Raw genomic sequence first — 27901 nt, 5'->3', positions numbered from 1 at the left:
GTTTTGAAGTCTAGCAGTTCAGCTGCACTGTGCAGTAGCATAGCAGCTTTATGAGCAGCTGAGCAGTTGCAGTAGATCCCTGCCGAGTTCTCTGCAGCAGTGGCAGGAGTCTCTTCAGCCATCTGACTTCAGTATGCCTGTGTTTGCCACAGACTGTGGAGGGATCCGCACTTGAACTTGGTACTGTTTTTAGACTCCATTTGCTGCTTCACTTGTTCTTAGTTCTAAAAGAAATAAATAAATGTTTTGGTAGGTCCTTTCTGCCCTGCTGGGTAAGCACAATCTGCTGGATAGGCGCAGCACTCATTTTCCAGTGACTATGTTAGTACAGCTTTGGCAAGTGAGTTATATACGCCTCTTTTACCGTTGTGTGTCAAGCCATCGTTTACCCCCTACATTTTATGTGTATATAAAGTTCATTTTCACAGCTAAAGCAGCTTGAGATGCATAGAAATTGTATTCCAGGAAGGTCACTGACCGAACGGTATGGATAGATCAGAGCTCAGCCCCTCGTGTATCTGTTCTGTGACATTGAAATTCTGGTTACAATTCTGGGCAGGGCAGCACAGCTGGATACTGCTTTCCATTTTGCTCACAGAGAAAGATAAGCCATTGCAAATCATGCAGGACTCGCTTCATACAAAACGTATATGTACAAATGAGTTTTCTGGGCTACTCTTTGCTGTATCAGAAAAATGGCACGATAAGAAAACAAATTTGTTTTTCCTTTTGCTGTGTAGAACACACTTAAGCTACTGACCTGAGAGATAGCAATGCTGCTTGTCCTGTTTCATGTAGTCCCCAAGCTGTTGATGTAGGGATGACTTTTTTGCTAAAAGGAAACCAGCTCCCTTCAGAGAGCAGACTGAGAGGCGTGTGAGGCTTGTTGTGGTTGGACTCTCTCCCAAAAACTCTCAAAGCGTGTACTTAGGCTTCTTTCCATGGATATTTAGAGGGATGGTTTTTCAGATGTGTTGAACTAATCATTCTTCATGTCTTTTATGAGATCTCCCACTCCCCAAAATAGTCGTTTTCTTCAGCACAGTGTATGTATGTCCATGGAAGGGCCTGCTTTGTTTCTCAAGCCATTCAGACCTTTCAAATAGAACGGTCACTTTGTGTCTTGATATTTTCAGGGGATCCTTTTTGCAATTTGGTGACACCTCTGCTACGTTCAGGGGTGAGAGGCCCTTGCCCGATTCAGCGTGATTCACCAGAGCTTTCCCACAGCCATGTACCTAGGACACTTGCTGCTAAGGTTTAATGGGCTCCAGTCAGATGAATGATCCTCTATCCAAATACTGCGTATCCAAAACAAGATGTATCTGCATTTACAACACAGCTGTTGCTTTTAGGAAATACTTTCCATTCTCTAGCTAAAACCTGAATTTGAGACAAAGCAAAATGAAAAGGAAATGAAAACATTGGTCTTTTCACAAACGGTACAGTAATGGTTGACTAGCTGCTGTTTTCTAAGCTCTTCAGGAGCTGCTGCTGCTGAGCCACACCAGGAACACGAGCAGCTGTCTCAGCCCTGTAGGAAAAGCAATACTGGGCAAAGAGTCAAGGACTTGATCAGTGGGAATTGTGCCAGCAGCGCATTCAGTGCCTGAGATGTGCTCCCAAAGCTGCTGGTATTTCTGTCCATTGCTGCAGTGGCAGCAACAGGTTCTCTTTGTAATTGCAAAGAGTATTTCTTGACAAAGTCCGTAACTAGGGAGGGATAAAGAGTACAGCCCCCTGTCCTTCAGCAACAGGGTAAAAGAATCCTAAATGAGACGAGTTTCCTTGGAAGGAAAAAAACAGGACATGAACAGTAGCTTGTTTCTGGTTCCAGCTCATGAAGTATAGAAATCAGTTTCCTTTCTTACCAAACAAGACAGAAGAGTATGTATGCACCTGTGATTTAAGAGCACTTTATTGTTCTTTAAGGCTACTTTTAAGTACAAAAAAAAAAAAAAAAAAAAAAGATGGCCTGCCAACCCTTTTTTTTTTTTCTCCAGGTGAAACAGGGCCACAAAAGAACGGTATATTACAGATTTACAAACAGAGAGAATCTTTGAAACTGAACTGTAGTAAACCTGGCTCTGTGAAGAAACTTCACCACGTCACGATGGTGAGTTCAGTTTAGTTTCCTTCCACCTCCCCCCAACCCTTTGGCTTTCATGGCGTTATTGTCTTTAATATATGTTTTACTGGACGTATCACATTAAATCTTTATTGCCCTCAAATCCATTTACCTATCTCAGATAAGTAAATGTAACCTTGTAAAACAGCTATTATTGAAAATATTAGCTTTAAAAACATTATTTGTGTTTACAAAGAAATATAGGAGTCACATTTTCCACAGAGTCCATCTACAGTATTAGTATTTTACTGTTATAATGCTCAGTAGCCTGTAGCAGTAACAAACTAGTGGCTATTAATGCTAATGCAGTGTTCTCATAGAATAACTGTGTTCCTGCACTTTTATTGTATTACAGACAAATCTACAACAAAAAAAAGATCAACTTTTTTCTCCAAACAAAAAAAATGAATGATTACAATAAAGGAAAGGGAAAAATTAAATAGCTACATATCATTAACAAATTAATTGTTCCTCAAAAAATACCTACAAATTTCTCTGTACATTCTTTACGCACAGCGTAACGATGGTCTTAAAGTTACCTATATAAAAAAGTGTTTTTTAACAATCTTCCTACAGAGTAGGGTACTGAATGCCAAAGCAAGGAAGCGTTGACTACCCAGTAAGATGGTAGTGAAATGTGTAAAACTGGGGGCTTAGGGGTTCCTTTTTTTTTTTTTTGTCTTTTTTTTCTTTTTTTAAAAACTTTTCAGAGAAAACTGAGCAGCCACCTCTCAACGAGTCAGAGCCAATCTCCTGATCTTTCTACCCTGCACCTTTTCCAAATTAAATAGCTTAACTTTAAAAAAAAAAAAAAAGATAAGAAAAAAAACAACACCAAACGTAAAAGCCACAATGGACCCAATACTGTAACACAGTCCATAACACATCACGTGTAGTTCGTCTTCCAACTAGTTCTAACTTTTTACACTGGACCAATCCTTTCAGGTAAACCAGTATAAAAACTAAGGCCTAGTTGCAACTGTACTGGGAAGATGGAATGTATGGGGAGAGTAGTTACACTTAACAAGGAGAAGCGCTTCATTCTAGCACAGCTGTGGGTTTTATGCCTGCATCTACTGCCTAATTTCTAGTTAGTAGCTATTAATATAATAAATGCAGTAATACCTGTATAAAGTTTTCTACTGGAGGAATGTATGCTGCAACTTGGCATAGGTTTATGAATAAGCTTACAAAAATCAAAGATCATATTTCACAAACTGTAACAATCTGTTGTCCAGCCAAGATACGCAACGGTAGCAGTTTCTGCAGCTAGTTAAAGGTGGATTACACAGACTTAGTTTTAGGAAGCAAGTTCTGCTAAGCAGACAGTGCTGCAGACAGAAACAATTACTCAGTCATGCACAAAGCCATAGCATCCTGTACCACGCATCATATATTGCTAAACTGCGTCGTTCGAGGCCTGTCCTGAGGCTGTCCTCTTTTGCTGGCTGCTACTGAAGTGAGTATCAAATACAAATATCATAGAGTACAACTGTACCAGCAGTAAGTATATCTAGGATTGTTACTGACAAAAATAAACTAATTCTGAAGAAAAGCTAATAAGTATTATGATTCTTACTGTCTATACATTAATAGATACCAGCTATTTTTCATAAAACATGCATCGTTAAGCACTATTGAACCCTCCAACCTCAGCTCTATTCTAACAAACTGCAGTGTTTAGGAAAAAATGCCCGTGTTCTGTCAATTATGCAGTCCAGTTGCAAGCACTAAGCACCTGAAATCTAAAGAGAGAAAGACCTATAACCTGTATGAGACTTCCCCTTCCAAAGCTGTTTTGCTTTAAGAAAAATCAAACTGATAGAAATGTCATCCTTAAACCTTTTCTTTTTCAGCAGTTTGCCCTCAAAATATTAGCATCTTTCCAGAAAGTTGCTATGCAACTTCAGTCCTCCTCCAATAGTGCAAATCATACATGACAGTTCTTTTCAAGTATATACATACAAAATTACTTCACAGAGGGAAAAAAAAATGGTAACATAAGCAAACCAGACAAATTCTAGTCTCAAGAAGCGAGTAAAAGCAAAAGGCATTTGGGTCAACCAACTACGTGTAATGGCTTTTGTGGATTAGCGTGCTTTTTTTTTTGTTTTTTTTTTAAGGGGCAGCAGATTTGCATCAGAGGTTTCTTTGGTAACTGAGGCAGGAAAAAGGATGCTACATCGTATGAATCTTTATGAAATAGTTCCTGCTATCATCTTTAAGGGCACCCTTTTACAAATAAAAAGTGAGTACACAAAACACATGTGTTGAAAACTAATCTCCCCTCCCCCAACACTATTTTAAGCACTGTTCAAAGCTCAGTCAAACCATGCAAATTCACAAACGTAACGGTCCTCTCTTCATGAGACTACAGAGGGTGAGTGATTATGATTGACCATGTGGGAGGATGGGGAAGACTGGCCCCGCCGTGAAGCAGACTCAGGACTGCTAGACACTCCGTCCTTCGCAGCTTTAATCTGAAGCCATGTATCCCCAAGTGCTTTGGCAAAGTGGTCATCAACTGATCCTGTGATGGACACAGAGTTTGCCACTGGCTCAGGCTCCTTGTAATTCTTGCCAAGGCTTCGGCGGAAGTGCTCTTCCACCACTGGGTCACAGGCAGTGGTAGCTAGACAGGGAAAAAAGGCAGAAAATGCATTGTGTCAGTGCAGAATCCTGGCACCGGTTACTGGATGCAGGATCCTTATTTTCTTCCCATTTTCCTGCCAGCATAAAGCAAGACTTCTTCACATCATTACAGAACCGGTAACGAGTGCAGCAGGGAAGAAGATGGAAGGAGTTTAAATGTAAAAGAAACAGAACTAAGTATTTTTGTCTGTGACCTGTACCAGGCAAGAATTTTCTATGTAACTGCAGTTCTCCCTTCAGTTAGTAGTAGAATTTTTACGTATCTACAGTCCTGATTCTGTTCCAGGAGAGGGTTTCCACAATGCCATGTACTTACATGTAGGCTTAAATGGAATTAAAGATGGACATAGTTGTTTGCAGTCAGCTCCCAAGCCCTCTGCTATCAGTCAGTTGTGCAGAGGACTCTGTTCTAAATTACAGAATGCCAAAATCTGGCGGCAGGGTTTCTGCCTTACTTGACAGGCTTGCTACAAAAGCAAGTCCAAAAAGAGCACAAATCTCTGCATTAGGTACTCCTGGCACTGAGAATGTGTAATGCTATTACAAGAGGAACGAAGAACCTTAAAAATCTGATGACAATTTCTTAAAAAATTGCAATTTTACAATTTAGAAACAAAACCTGTGTCTGTACTTATCTTTCCAAAATATTCTTTTAAGTAAGCGTGGGATCTGTGCCATTGTTCTTCACACTAGAGAACAGGTTTTACTGATCCTACAGTAAATGTGAGGGCTGTGCACAAAGTCCTCTTCTGTGACAATTGAGAAATATTGTTTGAAAACATACATACATTCCCAAACTATTCCAAATCTGGTATAAATACAGCTGGGTTCTCAATGAAGAAGCTTTTCTTAAGCAAGTAGCAGCAGTTTTCTACAAAAACCTTTAACAACTTAGGTCTCTTAATTACTGATCTCTTCAGAAGCAGAGTTTATCCTTCAGGGTTTCACTTCAGCCTCTAACTTCAGTTTTCAACAATACAGCTAAAAATAGAATAAATCCTTCTGGGGGGACCTTTAGGTCCCTAAGTATGTCAGAGTGGTATTACTACACTGACTGACATGGTCTGGCTGATGAAAGTGCCCTGGACTTGAACCAAAATTCACTTTTTGAAATGCTGAGCGCTCAGTCGATGCATCAGCAGGTAAATGGACTAGATAGGAAAGAAGCTGTGCTTCCCTCTCGTTACACAGTAAGAGAAAACAAAGAGAATTATCCCAAGGTTTCTTAGTAATTACTGTATGAAAAGTACTAATTGCACAGAGGGTAGAAAGCGCCTTCCCTGGGTTGCTATAGCAACTGCCCTCCAAAGCTTTTTTGTGCTATTCCTGCAGAGAAAGGTGGAGGGTTTGTGCTTTGGAAGAGGATTTGTATCTACAGGAAAAGATTTTGTGGCTGCAGCTGAATCGGAAATGGCTGACAGGCTGGGAAGTACGGGCACAATGTAAGAGTGTGGTTGGATCTGCTGGTGACGTCTGCTTGCTGTTAGTTAGTCTAAAATAAATACAGTGACAATTTGTCAATACTTCTCAAAATAAAAGAACACCTCCCTCTAGTTTTGAAGTGGTAGTTTTGAAGAGGAGAAGTGCTGGTGTGTGTCTCTCTGGGTAGACAGCAAACAGAACGTGGTGCCTGTTGTTTCACCTCATCTTATTCTTGGTAGTACACCAAGGCCTACACAGTTGAAGTTAGTAAGGCCCTTCGTTCTCCAGGCAGTTAAGAGTGCTGAGACAGAACTTACTGCTTGAGGCTCTCCTGTAGGCAGGCACTGCTGAACCGCAGCCGCTGTGAGCAATGGGGCAGTGAGAGAGGTTGCAGTTCCGGTTGTTGGCAGACGCACACGTAATGACGGACGGACGGTTCTGCCATGGGACGAGAAAGAACAGCTCCACTCAGTACAGCAGCTGCACAAAGCCATCTAACAGCAGCTCTCTGCATCAGCATTTGAGACAAGCTGACTGAACTGAATCCCGGGCGTGAAACAACCAGTAACATATTCAGTGAAGTGTATGAAATCCCCAAATGTTCAGCCATTATTTCCTTCTGTTCATTAAAAAAAATGTATGCCATTTGCGTAACGGGTTTTGGTTAAGTGGTACAATACCACACAGAAAAACAGACAGTACAAATACTAAAAGCAGCACGGAGATTTTGTGGGGACAGTTTCATCTTCATACACATTGCATATGCAGAACTACGTACTCATACACCCCCAACCCTGAGACTCCAGGACTCAGAAGGGCTGCACAGACTGTACAGGTATTCATCTTCTGAGTGCTAATCAAGTTTTAATGGCATCATTTTTCATTCAGAAACTAGATTTCCTAGCCTGATTCTGTACTTGAACCACAAAACAATTAAGCCCATAAGCTAGAAATTATGAAGAGCTCCTGATTAAGTCATGACTATAAACACTTTCCTGTTACAGTTCATCTGCTTTTATATCACATCTTAATAAATTCTCCTTTTTCATTCTCAACACAAGAAATACCTCAAAATACCTATTCATGAAATTTGAATTCCACGGTGTATACTTTATACGAAGTGTAAATATCAAATGCTCTTATTGTAGTTGTCTACCAGGTAAGTGTTACATTGAAACAAGGCCTTAGGAAAAGAAATGGCCTGCTTTCCTGAGGTACCCAAACATATGGAACTACACGTGCTTTGGATCATGGGTATGCTTTGCTACATAAAAAGTCCGTTCTGCTTTACCCAATGCAAGTTAATCAAGTGTCCAAAAGATTAATAGAATTTGTGTAATTAACACAGTTTTAATTCCATGTCCATTTTATGAATCCCTGCAGCAAATCCACAAAAATCACCACTGTACCTACCACATACAAAGCAAAGCAGCACTAAATAGTAATGAAAAAACTGTTTTTGTTCTTCAAGAGCAAGAAGAAAGGAAAAGAGATGAGCTTTCAAAGGCAGGTTTAATGCTATTTGTATATGCACAACCAGAACAAATGCCATCCACATCTGACTGCACGGACAGCAAAGTCAAGAAGTAAATAAAGAGAAGAGGTGATTTATTTGCATTTTTTTGTAAGCAGTTCACATGTGGCACTTTTTTCTTTTTCTTTTCTTTTTTTTTTTTTTTTTTTTTGCTTACTTAAGGGTAAATATTATGTGCATCTGTGAAGCAGTTTAAGAAATGTATACATGCTCCTTTAGACATGTAAGACATGAGAAGTAGAGAGTAGTAGGAGAGCTTGTCTCAGGAGCGTACACCACTCCCCTGACAATGTAAGAGCCAGGGATAAGGCGTCGGACAGAACCCCCTGTTCTGCACGTGCAGGTGCACCGAGCAGACTGTGCCTATGTATATAAAAACACTGGGATGAGAAGCTGAGAGTGGAAAAACAGCAACTGCTGCAACTGAAAAACTGCACACCGCCTACAATACAACGGTATTTTATCCTCCTCTCTGGCAGAAACAGAAAGTAAGATAAAATCCCATTCAACATGCAACATGAAAAATAATTTGTATTTCCAATACGCTTTCTTTCTCTGTGCCATTTCTACTCTGGGATCTTAGCAATTTCTTACCTCAGCATTCTATTTCCTTAAGAAAGAAGATTGCAATCTAGCTCAAGATGTCAAAGATAACAAAATAAAGGGGAAACTGCTGATGGGTAATAGGAATCAGCCCAAGTCAAACACTAAAATAGAAGAGTGTCAGTGGTGTTAGCTGCCAAGCTGAGAAGCAGCAGTCATGCTATCAAAGGGCAGCAGTGGCGTCACTGGCAGCCTGTCCCTTCCTCCTCTGTCATCACTGAACGCTGAGAGCAAAGAAGAGCTGTTCTGCACAGAACAATAACTGTGACCTGCATGGTGAATGATGCAAGATACCAGTGAACATGTATAGAGTACTCAGTGTGGCAAAACGTAGGTAGTGTATGTAGCCAACCACGGTGGAAATGTACACAGCAGATACGTACACACTCCAGAGGAAAAAAGCTTTCAATAAATTGCATATAAAAAATCCCAGCCTTGGAATCTTGAACTCAAATTGTTTACCCTTTGCAGTGCATCACTGGAAGGGAAGAAGGAAGGAACGAAGAAAGGAAGGAAGGAAGAGCTTGGGTATACAGGCCAATCTAAGTTCTCAACACTGCAGTTCATCTTAACTCAATTATTGTGCTTCACCACTCCTCTAAAGCAAGCAAGGATAAAGCGAGTTTGGCATATGAAAACTTGTTGGTTTTTTTTTTTCTAACTTGCATCCAGATGCTCACTCCTGATGCAGTTCCCAAAGAAAACAAATACAGTGCAGAAAAAAAGAACCAACAGACAAAATCAAGAGAAGAAAAAAAACCAAACACTCCAGTGTATGGAACGATAGTATAGAATAACCAAAACCCATTGTTTTGCTTTTGGAAGCATGATTACAAACAGGGATACAACACTGATCTGGAGAACTCTGTGAATGCTTCTGACTAGCTGGGACAACTAAAATCACTGGAGTTTCTTTCACTTGGAAAATTCAGTGCAAAATTTGATTAAAAACCTTTTCTGTCTCCTACCCAGATCTTCATCAGTCCTAGCAGCATGAAGCTGGCACAGGGCAGGGAAGCACTCACTGCCTGCCAGTGGGAGCACACATAAATACCCTCTACATATGCACTGCATCAGTTACTGCCTAACAGGTACCGGAGCCTCACGCATCCACAGCAACACAGACTTGTGTTCCCAATTCAAACACCATGTCTTACAAGCTTAGCAAAGCATCAGAAGCAGCAGGATGGCGAAGAAGTCTCTGACAGATGCTCTGACTTTCTATGTGTTTTTTAAAATAAAGTTTGCATGAAGAATGGTATCGCCGACCTACTGTAACTCACACGTTCTGCTTACATCTGAGAAGCCCCTGTGTCTACAACAAGGATTTCTACAGCCACCCAGTTTCCTGCCAACAGTACCTGCTGCCGTTCCACAGAAGTCAGTGTGGGTGCGATGCCAACTGTTCGGGTTGCATCCATGCTGTTTTTGGTCAGTGCGAGAGGTTGATCCATGGTCAGACTTGGGATTGAGGCATACATGTGGTTGGCATGAAGGCTCATGGTCGGGGCAGCAGCCCTCTCTATCGGGCTGCGACTCCTCTCTCTGTGCTCCTTCCGATAATCTCCATTGGCAGTCTTGTTTCTAAGACACGAAGAAGAAAAAAAGTCAAAGAACGTACCGGTTTTTAGAAGCTATAATGACATACACTACATTTAATCCCTTTAAGAAATGTGAGGCCGTGCATTTTGCTTGTTTTTTTGAGGAGGGGTATAGCATCCCTCGGTGAGGTACCCTGGTCTATCCAGCCACCTCCCAACAAAGGCAAGAAAATGATTCACACTTACGAACTCTGGCAACCAATATTCATTTTCTCTTCAGAATTTTTGGAATTCCTTAAGAAGCTTCCCTAAATGCACTGAGTTAAAGTAACACTGACAGCAACTGGTCTTCATTAAGATCACACACCTCCTCATCTGGAATACTATTAATGGAACTCTGTCTCCTAACACTGAAATATTCTCTAAGCTCAGAAGCTTGTTTAGCCAAAGGACAGGGGTTGGTAACAGCAAAACTGAGTGAGTGAAAGCAGAAAGCACAATTCTCAGAGAAGAAAATGAAAGAAAAGCAAACTACACATCTCAGAACCATTTAATTACAATTAATCTTCAAACAAATAATTTCAAATTACTGCTGAACAGCACAATCTCAGTGGATGCACTCACACAATCAAGCTTTCATTCACCGCAACTAAAACAATACTGATTTTGTACTCACATAGATTTCATTTTACACCATACTTCTTGGTGCATGGGCAGTGCACACATCTTCCATTACAGGAAAGCAGTGAAGCAAGGAAAGGAGCTTCATGCACACGGCGTTCACAGCCACCTGCCAACGACTGGCCCAGCGTGGGTCTGCCTGCCAGGTGGGGACACACTGCCACTACAAGTTAGCAAGTGGCACCACCTCATCCATAGTGAACCGACACCCAGGAGCTATCTATCTTAAACGCTGCCCTGATGGGTGTTAGGCAGAACAAGAGAAAAGAAATAGACAAATGTTTTCCAAATACCATTCAATACTAAAATGAGTTACAACTCCAAGAAAGTACTGCCTATTTCAACGCCTGAGTCTCTTAAAATATGTATGCTAACAGCTGGAGGGAAAAAAAAATCCCTGCTAAGAGAGGAAAATAAGGAACCACAAAGCTTACTAACAAAAATGCTATAGCAAAGTCTTGCCGGATTACACAAATGGGATAATTATGAGATTGATGTAATGGTTGCTTGCTCCAAGCAAGTTCCAAGCAGACAACAGGATTGCTGTGCCCACACACTGATGGGGCAGCTCTGCCCAGGCCCCACCTGCTGCTGCCCACACTTCTTCAGTGCCTGCTGAGACCATGCAAACTTCTAGCCTCAGCAGCACCTGGCCATGCTGGATTCCACAGGTTAAACTGCATGCTCTGTTAAATAACTTTCCCTCACATTACTTTTTGATTATTTCCATTTAATTTAAAACCTAATAGCCTGGTCTACTACTGCTTTAGTTCTTGCATGTGGAGAGAAAGAAAGACAAAGCCAAGGCTCACCATCTTCACGCCACTCTTGATTACCCTTGCTTCTCTCAACAACCTTTTCTCTCCAGGGTACTATTTTACTTAATTTTCCTCAAAACTGTTCCCATACCTGTGATCTCTCTATACAAGAACTAGGAAAGCCATCGTATTTCTCAAAATGAGAGTTCAGATCTCTCCTGTATTCAGCAACAGGATCTCTGCTGAAATGATCCCATCTTCAGCCTACTTGGTAATTCCCAACAGAACGAACAGTCAAGGGAAGAAATCATACCATTTGTTAACTGTGCAGATCCCTGCCCTGCTGGCTAGCACTTGTCCCATTTGATTAATTACAAAGTAGTGGTTGTAAATGACTGGAATCAACCATAAAACCTAACCTGTGTATGGTCCCACAGCCAGTGCTCGAGATGTCCTCTGAAAACCAAGTGTTTCTTGAACCCTCCTTTGCAGGCCAAATTTAGATCCAACAAAGCAGCACACACCACCAGGAAATACATTCTCCCAGTGTTAAATTTAGGTCCCCTGCCAGCTCTGGTACCATTTCAGCTCACATGCCTACTTCACAGATCAGCATTCAGAAGAAAATAAGTTTAGGATTGCACTGCTCTGAGCCAATGACGTGCAAACGTCTGACTTAATGGCAGTACAACAGATTCTATATTTAAAGTACAATAGCCTCATGGTAAATTACAGTACTGGAAACTGAACACAACAAACTCTATGCAAGTGAGGAACTTCATGAATAGCACACCTTTGCAGGTTGCTTCTGTGCCCGGACAGCAGCCCCCGTGTGGCTGGTAAGCAACAGATGAGAAGCCAGCACAGCAGGCAGTGCTCAGGTGATGCTCATAGCTCATTCTTCTCACTGCAGTGCAAAATCTTTGGTGTCCACAAGCCAAAATCTCACTTTTCAATTAAGTATTAGCTGTCTACTGTGATCTAAACAATTAGGAGATTAAAAAAGCTAATACAGCTAGAACAGGTTCTGACTTTTCACTGCTGCTTCAAATTAAAACAAAATAAATATATCCCTATTCAGAAGAAATGTAGCTACACCAGGTTTGGGTTTTTTTGTTTTTTTGGTTTTTGTTGTTGTTGTTGTTGTTGTTTTGGTTTGCTGTTGTGTTTTTTTTTCCTCTTATCTCTTACAACTGGGATTTCAATGTCTTCATGCTGCCATTTATAGCAGGGGGAGGAGAGGGCTGTCAAGTGCCACTGATGAACAAACCTACTGGAATTTCCCAGCTTAACACACTTATCATTTTGCACAGTCTCTTGCTCCTCTCAGTAAGCAAGCAGTCACAGCCCTCAATGCTGTGAGCAGTTAGTTTTGACAAAACAAATTAACTTTTCTGCAAAGATTTTTGAAGAGGAAGAGACGAAAGAACCGAGAAAGAAGGTGAGTCTGAAGGCAGGAGTACAGCTTCCCCAGAGATACCTTAAATTACTGTTATCTCAGTAAGCACCACAGACCACACCCCAGCCCTTTCTGAAGGCAGTTAAGTCCCTTTTCCCAAATTAGATCAACAGCTCTTCCAGACAGGGAACGATTTATACCTGGCTCTTCAAAAATCCTCTCAATCCATCTACCTTAAACCAAACAGTCTTGGCAAAAAAATGGAAAATAACTGAAGCATCCACTTTCACATCAGCTATTACTTTTTTGAGCCTAGCTCACGGTTTTACAGCACTGTGTAGTAACATGATAGCTCTGCCCTTGTGAAAGTAGTCCAGCACTTCTGAGTCCCTCCTATTTAAATATAAATAGCAAATCCTGCAGACATCTGACTCCACTTGTAAAACAATTGTACATAAAAATATGTATGCACAGTATTCATTAATTCAACAGTTAAATAATGTAATTTGAAAAATAGTTTTGTTAGAAATGCTTTTATTCAGCTGAAAGTTTTCCCTTTATTATTATTACTGAGGAAATTAATCTAAAAAATGTAGTTAAATTTGCACTTCCTATCCATACAAGATGCAGACAATTTGTAAATTAGAAACTGTTCTGTTCTTGCTAAAAAGCCAGACCACAGGAACAGTATGAAAACTATTATGTTATTAACTTATGTGAAAACAGAATTCAATGTAAATATTTCATTAAGATATTTTGTCTATTTTTCTTCCAAGTACAGCTATGAAAATTCTGTTTTGGAAAACTGTTCTGTTCTTGTTCTACTATTAGATGCTTTGTCTGAAGGGGCAATCAAAACTGCATGTGCTTCAAGACTGTTACAAAAGTGAATCAGTTTCAAAATGCCACATGCACTGAGCAAGTCTGGAGATGCACAAAGGTAAGGCTGTAACGTTACACAGGCGGACCCACGTCTGACAAATCATTTTAAAATATATACAAGTTGATCCAGCTGTCAGATTGCCTTATCATCCCCCACTTCCATTTTGTCTTAAGCATCACCACAGCTATAACCCCAGAGCCCATCTTCAGGGGTGATTACACCAGTGCACATCCAGTGGTGTAAAGAACAGTGATTGGCATCGCTGAGAACCTGAGTACCCCCGGGCAGCGAGGTGCTGCTGCCTCAAGCATACACAGCACCCTCACATCCCCCTCTGAAGGGTTTTTCAAGCTACTTGCAGGTTTATTTGAGCAAAATTATACATGACTCCAATCTTAAATTCATTTCTCCAGCACTTAAAAAACAGACATTGTTTTCCATGTTTCTCCCCAGTGAATCATAACTGAGGCTCCGGCACTTACCAAGCATCATGTGCTTAGATGGATGTCATACCAAAACCACACACATCCTGACTGTTAGCTGGAAGGCTGCTGCAGTTTGGTTCTCAATAATGTTTGTTAATTGAAAGCAATGTTTCAGTCTTCAGCAGGAAGTAGTTCAGAGGTAGCTAAAATGCACTGTTCCTAAAATCTTTTGTCCAGCCTTTAAATGCAGCTGTTCTGTTCACTGGCACAAAGTGGTGGTAATTCACACTCATCCTGCAGGAACCACCTAACGCTGCCAACTGCTTCAGGAAAAGGAAAAAAAGAGGCCCACTGAAAGGGGACAGCTTACACTCACTTCCAGGCCCTAGATTCTTAAGGAACAGATGCCAAAAGTATTACTGTACCTCCAAGTGAAGAAATCACAGACGTTTCACACTCCTTTTGGCAGCAGCAGGGCTCTAACTTGAAATGGTTGCATTGCAGGAGCGTGTTTTACTTGCAGGAAGAACAAGTATCCACTTAGAGTAAACATGAGATGGTTTTCCTTACACAAATACAATGCATAATACTGCCAGCTGTAAGTTATTTCATTTGTGCAACTTAATTCAAACATTAATATTTTCAGCATATCTTATAAAGTCTTTTTTCTTTTTCTTTTTTTTTTTTTTACATATCGTACTACTTATTCACAAATACTCAAGATTGAAAGATGACAGCTGCTTTTATTGAAGACTACTTCAGGATTTGTAACCCACTGATACAAAGTGTCTTCTTCACATGATGGGGATCACTTCCCACAACAGCTCTGTTTACATGCATTAACTATGTTACTGTGAGGAAGCAAAGCAAGAATGTAAGAAGACTTTCAAAACATAATCAATGATCCAGAGGGGACAAATCTTAAGTGGTCCTTTCTCAGGATTTTTAAGCAATCTGAATTCCCTAAAACCTAATGAAAGCTGAAAATACTAACTAGCAGTTTGCTCACTGAGCATCAGCCAATTATCTGAAGCACTTGCAACATGAACAAATAGCCCACACAACCCAAAATGCTGTTCTGTTCTACTCTGAAGGCTGCCATCTAACCTCGGAGCCTGTTTTCATCCCCTTCTCTTAGCTGAGTCCCTCCCCGTTGCACTGAGTAGCCTTCTCCTTTTATGGCTCAGCACTCCATCCCAAGAGGTTTCCAAGTAGGCATTTTGCAAGAGATTATTGTTTTGCAAGAACCATTTCCTCCACAGAAACTGGAGGTCTGATACGGTTTCCTGACAAAGATGGAGAACGCTTCCCCTTCTTTTGCTGCTGCTGTTATTTAAATGTTGTTAGAACAGTGGATCCCCAACTCCAGGAAACCTTATGGGCTCCCTGAAAATCTTGTCCTGCCTTATGCACGGACAGGCTAAGGGCATCCCATTGCTGCCCTTCAAGCACCTGCAGCAGCTGGCCTACCTCCTGCTGTGGCTGTGGAGAACAGCTGGGGCTGACAGACTCCTCCAGAGCAGCAGCTGGCTGCAGCAGACCTGTAACCAAGGCCTGCAGCTGGCAAATCTTCTTCTCTTTTTGCCATCCAGGTGCGTATAACCCAGGGAAGAAGCAAAGGATTTCAAGCCCTGCCTCGAACCTCCTCCAGCCACTTATAAGCAAATATTACTCTTCCCAGAGAAGAGCTTTTGCTGGTTTTCAACTTGAGCATCGTGCTCAGAATTAAGCATCATATTTACACAGGTTCTCTAAGAGTCAGAAGTATTTATGCAGCAACTCAAGCTGCCTTTCCCCTGCTCTCTCCAACCCCTGTAGTCAGCATTCTGCAATTCACTGCCATAAAAAAAATCCATTCACTATTTTTTCCAGCTTTGTATACAGCCAGTGGAAAACCCTCTGAGAATTTACAATAAAACCACTGAAAACATATTAACAAGAAATAGGACAACCTTATGTATAAAAGATAGGTCATATTTTCTAAATTTATCCTCACTAAAACAAGACTTTAAGAGTTAAAACTCTGGACTGAATAGTTATTGCCAAGTGTAATCAACAAGGAGTATAAATTTCAGAGTAAAAGAAAGAAATTAATAATTGTAGAATGCATAAAGAGTGTCCCATTACTGCCTGCCTGCAGCATGCGAAGTATTCAGATAACAGAAGAGTTTCCCTTCTTGAAGGCTTAACATTCACAAGGATGAAAGAATGCAAGAGAACCGAATGATGTAAGACCTTAGTCAAAAGCCAAAGCCACAAGACTGAAATCGAGGTCTGATGCACAGTAAAATCAATTAAACACACTCTCGGATGCTATTTTTCCCAGAGGATTCTTTATGTATTAGTTGGCGTTCGGACGACTTCGCCCCAACACTCTGTGTCTCTGTGGAAGGTACCACTGCTTTGTACTGGAAACCATTCCTTACATACAGAAGTCAAACTCTGGGGTTTGTTAAAAGAGGAACGACGACACTGCTGGAGTACGAGGGAACAACCAAGCCAGCAATGATGACCACTTTACCTTACCAAAGCAGGTACAGCGTGCATGTTATCTGTTAAAAAAACCAACAGCACAACTCCGTAATTCAATATTTTAAAAAAAGTCTCTTCACCCACAAATTCTCTGCTCTGCCTACACTTCCCACCTCCAAAAGTCATAAAATAAGCTCCTACTGCCACACCCAACTGCTTATTTTGCAGAATCATAATTTTTGAGGAGGTTTTATGTGGGGTTATAGACGTAATTAGCAAATTTTAACATTTAGTTAAATATCTGCAGAAGTTCCAAACTGGTAAGTGATCTCATTCATTCATTCTCTAAGTAACAATAAGTATGAATTAGCCTGTTAGGAAAAAAAATGCCTGATAAAGGGGAACAATAGAAGAAACTTCCAGCATTTCATATTAGCACAATAACAAGTGTCCAAGTACAGCAGAACATTGCAGTAATTGTAAAAAAGTTTCCTAAAACACACCACTGTGGCTGTGACTTCAGAAGTGTAAACATAAGCTCATTTCATCTCAACATTCTGTTACACTTTGGCATTTAAGTGGAAACTGAACTGACTAAAGCTCTCATCAGCTCTGAGTTTTTAGGGACTGGAGACAAAGAGCATCCAGCCAACTCAACAGCCAGAAGAGAAAAAACATGCTGGTCCTTTAACCTGGAATGGCACGTCCCTGCCTCCTGCTCTCCTTACTGTGTGACAGTGCCACAGCACAGTTCTTGGTGGGGGGAGACAGAAGTAAGCAAACCTTCAGGATTTACCTGACTGAGACACCTCCCCAGAACTCACAGAATGACAACAGAGGAGCTCAGTTTCCTCCAACAAGCTGCACAACGCTACTGGAAAAATGTTTGGGGAAGAACTACTTCTGCCAACTATGAAAGCCAAAAGGCAGAAAATGTGAACGCTCCAGAAGCTGAAAAAGGCCCCGCAGAGGATCAGACTGCCTTTAGAAGGCACAGCTACTACAATTACAGAGTAGTTGGTTGGTTTTGTTGTTGTTGTTTGGTTTTTTTATTTTTTTTTTAAGATAGTTGCAGCAGAACTACAGAAGTTACAGAGATCAATGCTGGAACTTATTAGGGTTGCCAGTTGCCAGTCACGTCTTAGAACTAATGTTTCATTTCTGGCTCAAAAGCAAAATGATGCAGAGGTCACCATAGTACCTGGGTGCTTGAAGGCACAATAGTGGCACTCTGAGAGAGCCAAATGAAACTGGTGGAAGAAAGGGGAGCCAGCCACTGTTCTCATCTGTAGCACAAGCCAGGCTACTGCATATACTGTGAGCAACACACCACAACCAAGAAAGGGAAGTTACTGCTGGAACAGAAAATGTAAGTATCTGCATAGAAGCCTGAACTGTTTCACATTCATAAGGAACTCCCAATTGCTTGGAGAGGAAAAGCATCCAGAATAGCAGAAGATAAAAGATGAGGCTGCAGAGAGACTCCAGGCTTTCCGTAAGTTTATAACGAGCAGGAAGGAATATCTGACAGGAAGAGTGGAGAGGCTTCCAGGAAAATAGAGGGGTTACCACAAAAATTCAGAGACAGCTATAAAACCACTGATTTGTACCCAACTGCAATGCCCACCACCTAAGAACTTTTGGCAGGCAAATCCTCTTACTTTCTACCCATTCATGTGCTGGGTCACGTGCAGCTTTTACAATTCAGCCATGTTAACATCCTTTTGAAGTCAAACTTGGCACATGCAACAAACCTTTTGTACTGAGTCACTGGAAAATACTGTAAAAACTATTTATGATCACATAGAGAAAACTGTGGGCCAACGTCAAGAGAAAGCTTGCATATAAAATATACACGGCAGTGGGTCATGCCCTAGTGCAACAAGATTAGCCACATACATGTGTGCTCAATATTGCCAGGGAACATCAGTCTGTTCTGCAGGCTCTGGAAAAACTTGGTGGTGTTGAAAGTCAATGGTGAAACTGCAGAACTGTTAGAGGAAATAAAAAATGGCAGTTACATTTTCTTACAGTATTTTCTCCCTCGTTCCTTACAATATTTTCTGCTTTTTGATTTCAAAAATTACTTTCATTCATCGCTTATCACACGCCATGCAGCTATTTTTGCAGAAGTTAGAAAGAAGCAGCTTGAATCAATCTAAAAACCCCAAAGTGGCATAAATTGGTGGGATATTATTTAGCTCGATCACACAAAAGACTGCAGCAGGTAGGCTCAGCGCAGAGGAGCGGATTAATCATTTCCTTCAAATAGATGATGGGCATAGTAAAGGATGTTAACAACATGAGAATGGAAAATTTATTTCGGAAGTGCTTTAACAACACAAGCCAGTCTGGAAATAAAGTCACACTGCTGGAATTAACTATGTCCGATTAGCAGGAGGTAGGATGACAGAGATTTGTTCTCCAGCTTTAACAACTCTTAAAGACAGAAAAGGGCCTGGAAGCATTAATGCCTAGAAATTATGGTCTCTACCCATCACATGTGCAATGTAACATTAGCTGTGCAAAGCGGGGTAAAGCTGAAGGAGTGCATTCGTTCACTTTCAGACAGAGGCTTCAGAAATACTCACAAAACAGTCTTCAGACTTTAGAGTAAGAATGGTGTTTTAAATAAACTCATAAAAATATTTTTCATTGACTGTCTTATAAAAGAACTACACATTTCATTAAAACTTTATTGGAAATGTTTATAATTGCTACTAAAAACTGAATTACCGCGTCTCTAGAAGCGCTATACAGACGCTAAGAGCTTCGCTGCATTGTGCACAGCTGCTCACAGCAACACAGGCAGGGGCCGATAAGCAAGCAGCACCAGCACCCAGCAGTCAGGTGCTCTGTAGTCGAATTAAAGGTGGTCAGATCCCACAGTCAACAGCCAACATCTCGCTTCTGGCTTAAGGGAGGCTTTAGTCACAATATAGCGACAAAGGAAAGCATTCAGGGTTTGTGTTTCCACCCCGCTTAAAAGAGCGATTCACGAACACAAACGTCGCTGATGGGAAACGTGCGGCGGTCACGTCCCACGGCCGCGCACTCGGGCCCACGGCTGCGAGCTCCCATCGGCGCGGCCGGGCTGCCCCGGGAGCGCACGCACCGACCGCCGCAGCGCTAGGATTTACATCATGAGAAATCCTGGAGAGCGGCACCGCTTGTTTACAGCGCCGGAGGAGCTACGTAAGAAACGTAAAGCACCGCTCCGTTCCCACCGAGCAGCACGGCGGCGTTCTCCAGCGGGGGAAGCGCCCACACGAGCGAGGTCCCTCGGCCGAGCCCTCTCCCGCCGGTTCCCCCCGACCGACGGGGGCCGGCGCGGGGGCGGCAGGCGGCGGCGAGGCCCGCTACTAACCTCAGGGTAATCATTGCCAGGGCGCACGAAGGCGGCCGCGTCCTCCCGCAGCCCGCCCGGGGCCTCACGAAGTTGGCGAGCGGCTGCGGCGCCCCGTCACGATAAGAGTCCCCGCCGGGCGCCGGCACCGCGCGGCTCCGCTCGGGGCGCTGCCGGAGCGCGGCGGGAGCGGGCGGGGGCTGCGGCCGCCGGAACGGGGGAACGCCGGGAGCGGCACGGTACTGCGGGGGAGAAAGGGAAAGGAGAGCGTCCGCTCCGGCGCTTTCAGCCCGGGGGACGAAAAAAAACAACGCACTTATTCGACTAGAACTTAATGTCACATTTTATTCCAAGTCTTACCCTTCCAGAGTCATTGTCTATAGCAACCGTGTCCATAACACTCTAATTCTCAGGAGCACAACTTTCTAGTAAATGGCACATCTGTCAAACTGCAGGAAACATCTGGGAAAACGGTTAAATAAAAGAGGTGAGATTAAGCCCTTGTTTCCATACGGCTGGGTTACACAGCCAGGGTATATCTGTCAGAAGTATGGGCTTTTTTTTTTTTTTTTTTTTACCCCTCGTTAGGTATCGGGCTTTCGGACCAGCACTGAATTTCACCCCGATGTTGTTGTACAACTTCTGCATCGTAGAATTTTTCATTAATGAGAACGAAGGAAGGCCCCTGGGATGACGAGCCAGCAGCAGGGCTCAGGGGGCCCTGCGTGCTGCTCCCCGTGCTGGCACCGCTGCCCAGCAGCACAGCACTGCGCTCTGGGAAGCGAGGAGGTCCGTGTCCATGGAGGCTTTATGCTGCTTCACCAATGGAAGGGAAGTCGGCGTGGACCCAGCTAACAAAACCTGTCTATTTGCAAGTGGACAGCTCTAACGTTGTTTTTTCCAAGTACTTACACGTCCACCCCAAATGTTGGCAGATCAGATCTTTCTGCGCACAATCAAAATGCTCTTAATGCAGTCTGAACCCCAAAGCTGCTCATCACAAGCACTGCACGTGTACCTGGCTGCTGCCGCCTGACCTGAACGGGATTTGACTATTTTCTGAAATTCCCCCTTAAGCAAGTTTGCAAACCTCAGTGTTAAATATTAACTCGGACACACTGAGACACACTGAAGCTTCCACTTAATATAAATTTTTTGGAAATAATTTAAGAATGAATGGAGTGACCTCCATTAATAATCAAGAAAATATATCTGGCCAATTATAGTTTATTATTCGAGGAAACAGCCATAAAAATAAAAATAAAAAAGACAAAAGCTAACCTCTGGAAAAGCAATTTGAAACCTGCTCTGCAATCCCTTTGTCTGCTGTGACCAGCCAGAGCCACAATGTGCCAGTGCCACTGGAAGTGCAGAGACCTTCAGCTTCAACAGAATCGCTTTGCAAACACCAGGTTAATCCCAAAACACTTCAAAGGCTCATTCGTGCTAGGAGAACTCCTGCAAGCAAATGCGAGACACTGGGTGTTCAGAGCTGTGTGTTGGCTGGCTGCTTCTATTCACATTTGTCACAATACAATGACAGTGTAAGCACACTTCTTAATATCCTATAAAGCCTGAATGAAAAAAGAGGCTGCAAAAAAACTTCTCTGAGAACTCCACACTACCTCTACAGCTCACATCTAAATCTTCAAGACTCTTGGATGTAGAGCCAGCCTCTGACACCACAGGGAACTACAGAGCATTTCAACCTCACATCCTCTGCCTCAGCACGCCAGAGAATAGCAGGGAAGAAGGTGATGGGGCTTTCCTCTAATAAGGAACATGGTTTATTGATTACTCCAGGACTCACTCAAGTTCCTTGCCTTGAGCAACTACATGCTTGAAGAGGACACAGCTGACCCTGCCTGCAGCAGGGGTTGAATGAAATTTCTTGGGGCCTAACCTAAATTATTTTATGACTTTCAAATGCAGGTAACTTTCAGGGCAGCTTAAAAGAGATTTAAAATGAGTAGTGCCAATGTAATTTCTACTGCAGCATTAACTAAAGTGAGTAAACTCCACTGGACAGTTGAGTTAGATGGGAACTTCAAAGATCATCAGGACCAGCTGCCTCACCACTGCAGAGCTAACCGACCGCTGAAGTACCTTACTGAGACCATTATTATTATGCCTCTTCGACACTGACAGGTGTGGAGCAACAGGCACATCTGAAGCCCGTTCCCTGTGTCTGAACACCTCTCCATAGTGAAGATATTTTTCTGAATGTCCAGCATTCTATCATTTTTTTAAAATCTTTATATAGAAATTAACATTTATGGCAATCCTAATGCCACCAAGTCATAGAGGAACTGACACCAAGAGATGAAGAGAAACATGCTCTGTTCATAGTACTATATCTCTTTACAGCCCCAAACCACAATGCAACGTTTCAGCCTGATACACTCTAGAAGCAAAGAAAAAATACTAGCTTTCCTCCAATAGAAATTCAAACAGGCAGTTTCACATACAATGTTACCACTAACAAAATCTGAATGCTTTTGAAGATGTCCATGTCATAAATTTCTCTAACTGTAAATGCAGTGATGTGATACCACAATTTGCTAGCATGCAAACTATTTTTGAAATCTGCACAGCGCAGCTATAAACCATTACCCAAAACTGCCCCTCTTCCAAATGCAGTTAAGAGTTACGTCCCTTCTAGCTCCTAGTAAAGTCAGAGCAGCAGTAACAGCCCAGTGTCATTCCTTAAAAAAACAAAGTTGTTTTGGGGTTAAAAAAAAAGAGTATTTCTGTGCTCTTGGCATTTACCAATTTTATTTGCTCTTTGCCATCAAAATGCCATAAGAAGAAACTGTTATCAGACTTCTCAGTTCCCTGCAAGGACTCTTAAGGCAGAAATGATGCCTGCTGGGAAAAGGCTGATGTCAGCTCTTAAGAGCTCCCTGCAAGGATAAGGAGGCCTTTGTTTTCAGCTGAACTGTGAAAATGAGAAAATGCCTCCAGCCTGACAAACAAGAAACCCACATAACATAGGTCAGGCCTGAGACCTTTACTTAAAGGTACAACACACTTCATTCGCACTCCACTTACATCACAATGCCCAGATAGAGATCATTTTATACAGGAATTGCCCTGAAGTGCTAAATACACCTTGAAAATGTAATAAAGAGACTTCATTTGTTAAGAAAGACTGGTATAGCTCCAGCCCTTACCAATCGAGCTCCTAATCACTCTCCTCTAAATCAGGGTGAATTTAGAGAAGTCACAGGAGAACAAAGGCAAGTTCCAGCAGGAGGAGGAAAATAAACTCACTGCTGTTTTACAGAGCATCAGAAACTAAAGTACAGTACACAAAGCACATTTTACTTAAGATTACGCTTCAGTGAATGCATTTTAAGTAAAGCATTTGAGAGACAGACAAGAAAGTGGGAAATGCACACAAAGGAATTTCGTACTACAGTGCCCAGGTTTCAGCATGAAGTGGAAGTACCATTTTTATCAAGTGAGAAGTTTGTGGGTGTCATTTCTACAACAACAAAAATACAGAAGCTGTACAGATACAGTCCAGTACATTTCCATTAAGTATACATCTTTAAAAAAGTTTCTGCAAGGTCTCAAGTAAATATATATATAATTTCTTTTATCCCAAAGCCGAGAATGATCTCCCCTGAAAAACAGGGCCTTTCATAAATGTGTTCTTTGCACAGGGATTTTAGAAGCATAAAAGAATTGCCAGGGCATACAACTTGCTCTACTCCAGAGCCCCCTCTACTCCACCAATTATGCTTTTTCACAGTAAAAGTAAACATACCCAAGTTCATCTCCAAATTAACTTAATCTGAAAGATCCATGTGGGAATTACACCTGAGTAAGGAATATCTCAAAGCATTCAATTTGAGAAAAAAAGGCTGTTACTGATTCATTTCTAACAGAATATCCAAAGCATGTAAATGGATTCATTCCCATCAACGCACAGTGCTGCTACCTAAGAGTTAACATCGAATTGCTAACAAAAGTTCTACCATTTATAATGAACCATGGTACCCAATTCTCATCCTACTGAATTACATTTCCTCTCACAATATGCTGCTGGTAAGAGGGTGCATATTCAATCGCTTCACAGTTCTACCAAGACCATCACAAAGACCCAGGTGTCTGAACAAGAGATACTTGTGGTTGTAAAGACTACTGCCTTCCACGCACTGACTACCAGATGAACAAGATCCGTCCATCCTGGTCAGTTACAATAACTGAAGACACTCAGCTAGAGCAGCAGAGATTTAAACAGTGCTATGTGGCAAAGATGTGTGTGATCCTGGTTGAGGCAGCTACACCCAGGAACATCCTATCACCAACATCCTCCTCCTGCGTGTTCAGGGCACTAAAACCTGAAAAGCTCAAAACACAAACACTAAATCTCATTTTTATAGCGCTAGTCGCAAAAAAGCATTTGCTGCCACAGTGTACTCAGTAACAAGGACATCTCTCATGGATTTGCTTTTCTAAATCGAATATTTTCAAAACTGAACTTCTAGAAGCTCCTAGTCACTACCATGGAAGCACCGGTACTGTGTTCCATTAAATACTTTGTTCTCCAAATTTACTGCCTTTTCCTCAGTGCAAACAAATGGAGCTCCTACAGTTTCTCATCCCCAAAATATTTTAGGACAGTTCCATTTGAATAATCCACTTCAGCTGTTCAATGAGAATGAAAAAGCCTTAAGAAAAACATTAGAAAAACATACCACCACCACCACCAGTAAAGCTCTTAGAGAAATGTCAGTAGAATTCAGAGAACATTTGTTATATTTTGATATAAATGAAATAGATATTCAGCTATTTCGCATATAGAATACAAGTTCAACTTTTTGTAGTACTCAGTTGAAAGAGCTTTATATTTTCAGTCAGATCGGGCTTACAAAATAAAGTGGGAAAAAAAGATGCTCTGAATCTGTTACGTTAGATCACGATTCATATGCAGTAGAAGCTTTAACTGAAATGATCAAGTCCCATCACATGAATACTAGTCAGACAACCAGTGCTTTTTACTAGCAGAAGATGTGCCTTTCACATACAGAAAGAATCCATTGAGTAAAAATGTACCATACTGGAAAAGACTATGTCTAAGGGATCACGTGGAGTCAGTGCCTGCATCTTTCAGATTTGAGCGCTGGTTGCTCGTGGGTCTGCTGGTTCAGACTTCATTATTTTTATAGTCTCCGCTGCATAAAGTGTTATAACATACGTAACTGCCAGCTGTGTTTTACTTCATCACTAGCATATGAATTTTTACAAATCACACCTTTTCCTACAAAGTTACATAATAATTCAAATACGCCATAAAATTCTTCAGATGCGTCATGTACGTATGCCACAGAAATAGAGCATGTGGTTCTTTCCAGTACCACCATCTTCAGTGCCAGGGAAAGGAGATAAATAGTTAAGTTTTTAGGAGAGAGAAGGTATGCTGTAAATGAGAAGTCTCCCTCTGCTTGTGGGCTTTTATTGTTTTGCATTACTTCAGTGCTGGATTCCTGATTCGTAACAAATTCCAAGACTGCAGACTACAGGCCCAGCCTCTGACTAACACTATGGTGATTTATTTGAGGATAAATACCTCAGTCTGCATCTTATGACTGAACACAACAGTCCACAGCGGAGTGGAATGCAAGGAATGCAGAGGCTGTAAGAGCTGAGGCAGCAGGGAATGGCGCTCAGCTATCAGGCTGCCCTGGATGGCTGAACTGCTCCAAACACTTCCTCCAGTCAAGAATGTAAGGAATTCTCTCAGCCAGTACTTCATGCCAACCAGACCTGTACTGGTAGGAATGCACACAGCAAGAATGGCATGCCATGACTACCCAACATGTGCACCTAACTCATCAACACCTTACCTGTATGAAAAATTCCACATCTGACTGTCAGAGCTGGAGTGCAATCACTCAAGTAATGTTTAGCAACAACTGCAGCTTGCCCAGTTGTCAAGGCAGACTACAGAGCAGCTGGCTCACAATCTTCTGGCCTCTGAAAAATGCAAACTACTTCTGTTTCTCCTCCTCCTGTTTCCCCACCCCCAGAGTACAGGCTGCTCAGAATCTGGGGAAGTGAAACGAGCAAATTGCAAAGAACACATGAACAGTGCTTTTCAAACTGAAAGGTTAGTGTATGTGTTTTGTTACAAAGTTAAGCTGATTCCTGTTGCTTTGTTGTATGCAAACCAAACAAGTCATCACTCATCTAATTGCATCAGCTTTTGTGCAGAGCCTCCATGCAATCTGGAACAAAGGAAAAATCTACCAAGAAAGATTTAGACACAGTATGATTTTAGTGCACACAGAGACGAAGAGGACAGCACTAGATTCCGTGAAACAGAGGTAATAAAAGCAAGACACTTACAGATGTGGATTGAACATTCGACTCATTTTAGAAACGTGTTCATTTTCACAGTCTAGCTCATCATCCCCTTGGTCCATGCTGAGCTTTCTCTTATTGGGGCTGATTGGAGGAGGGCCTGTCCGATGGTTGGTTAGAGCAGAGGATACTGGGAGAGACTGCATTCTCGGCTCACCTCTTAAAGCTGCTTCACCTACAGGAAAAACACAAGTGAAGGTGAACACAACAGCGAAAATGAGGTAGAACAGTGTGTTGTTGGTTTTTTTTTTTTAAATTCTCACAGAAAAAAAATCACAAACATATGTCAGGTGTGCAAAGGCACATTTAAAACATGGTTATAAGAAAAACAAGGCATCATAAGCCATACCTTAGTGCTTCATGCAGGAACAAAGCAACATTTGAAAAATGGCAACACAGGAGGGATCAACTCACCCCAGATGATCAGAAAGTTTGAGCTAACACATCTTACTAACAGTATTTTTATTCAGAAGCATTCCTTCTTACAAGCTGCCGTTCCAGCATTGAACTTTTATTACCTCATTCTGCAGAGCATGACTATTCACAGTGAAACATGCTTTGTTCCTTTCCTTATGGTTGTGGTGTAAATTCCAGGTTCACATTTATGCCAAATATTCAAGATCTAAAGCTGAATAAACATTCAAATTCTCAAGTTATTCTTTTTATAAAAAGCTGTCCAAAACAAGCTTGTCTGGTATATAACTATGTGAGGTAAAAATTAAGGAAAAAAATGGAACTTGCTGTTGCAAGAGTAAGTTTGTCAGCAAATGTTCTTCTCTATGCTTTCAAACAACATTCGGTGCAACACACAACAGAAGAATCATAAAACTTCAATTCTAAGAAAGGTACTTTTCCATGAGGCAGACTGCTGCTAGAGTACTCAGTAGTTTATAAATTTACATATTTTCTGATAACAGAAAATGTCACTCACAGCATGTGGGAGTTACATATAAACAATTCCAGAAGCGATACAATTAGCCTGCATAGAAACATTCACACAATGGTACTATGCATACATTAAAACGTGACCAGAGCGTTTTCCCCCTTTCAATTAACTGTCTCACTGAACGCTGGGCCTGAAGCACAGCACTGCATTTTGCCAGCAATTACAGACTGTGCTGGAACTCCCCATCCTTACTGCCACAGGTCATATTTAGACCTCATAGGGATTTAAAGATGTTAGAAAATGCTATTGAGGGTTTGAAAGGGGCTTGAGGATGAGCAAAATTGATCAGGGTCACCTATTCCGACAATAAACCTGAAACAGCACAGCTACATTTGCTGGAGTTTAAGATTTGTATTTTTCCTACACTGCCAGAAGTATTTTGTTTTCTACACAGCTGTAATTTCCAAAACTAAAATTAGGATGAAGGTAACTTCATCTGCAGCCCTGAAGTAGCTGAGAATAGAAATCTTTGTGTGCCACCACACATTTTCACATCATCGCTGAGGCAGACGATTTATAAAACGTTGACCTAATTCCACACAAAACAAATACTATTTTGTTGGAAAAAGAAGGAGTGAGGAGAAAATCTCCTGAATGTTTACCAGTAAAAATAAGCATTTTGCCAATTTTGTCAGCATAGTATAAACTAGCAAATATACACTGACCTATAATACACCACAAATCATGATTTCTATAAAAGACTCTGGCACCAGATTTAAATTGGAACTTTCCATCTCAG

At 41.6% G+C, this 27901-nt stretch overlaps 1 protein-coding gene across 2 annotated transcripts in view; it reads right to left on the bottom strand.

Annotated features, from left to right (window-relative positions):
* Positions 1 to 1900: 1900 nt before the first annotated feature.
* Positions 1901 to 27901, bottom strand: part of VGLL4 (vestigial like family member 4) — a 71486-nt gene continuing 45485 nt past the window's right edge. For both annotated transcript variants that reach the window (XM_065749834.1, XM_065749833.1), the window contains exons 2-5: positions 26202 to 26391; positions 9701 to 9923; positions 6520 to 6640; positions 1901 to 4760 (exon numbers count right to left, since the gene is read on the bottom strand). In XM_065749834.1, coding sequence (XP_065605906.1) covers positions 4492 to 4760; positions 6520 to 6640; positions 9701 to 9923; positions 26202 to 26391 — 803 coding nt within the window. In that variant the 3' untranslated portion in view covers positions 1901 to 4491. The remainder of the gene's footprint in view (positions 4761 to 6519; positions 6641 to 9700; positions 9924 to 26201; positions 26392 to 27901) is intronic.

Source organism: Cyrtonyx montezumae, unplaced genomic scaffold (assembly GCF_038088225.1).
Source record: "Cyrtonyx montezumae isolate F1298 unplaced genomic scaffold, pur_monq_1.0 scaffold_6, whole genome shotgun sequence".
In the NCBI taxonomy this organism is placed as follows: Eukaryota; Metazoa; Chordata; class Aves; order Galliformes; family Odontophoridae; genus Cyrtonyx; species Cyrtonyx montezumae.
This window is presented reverse-complemented; position numbering and strand designations above follow the sequence as displayed.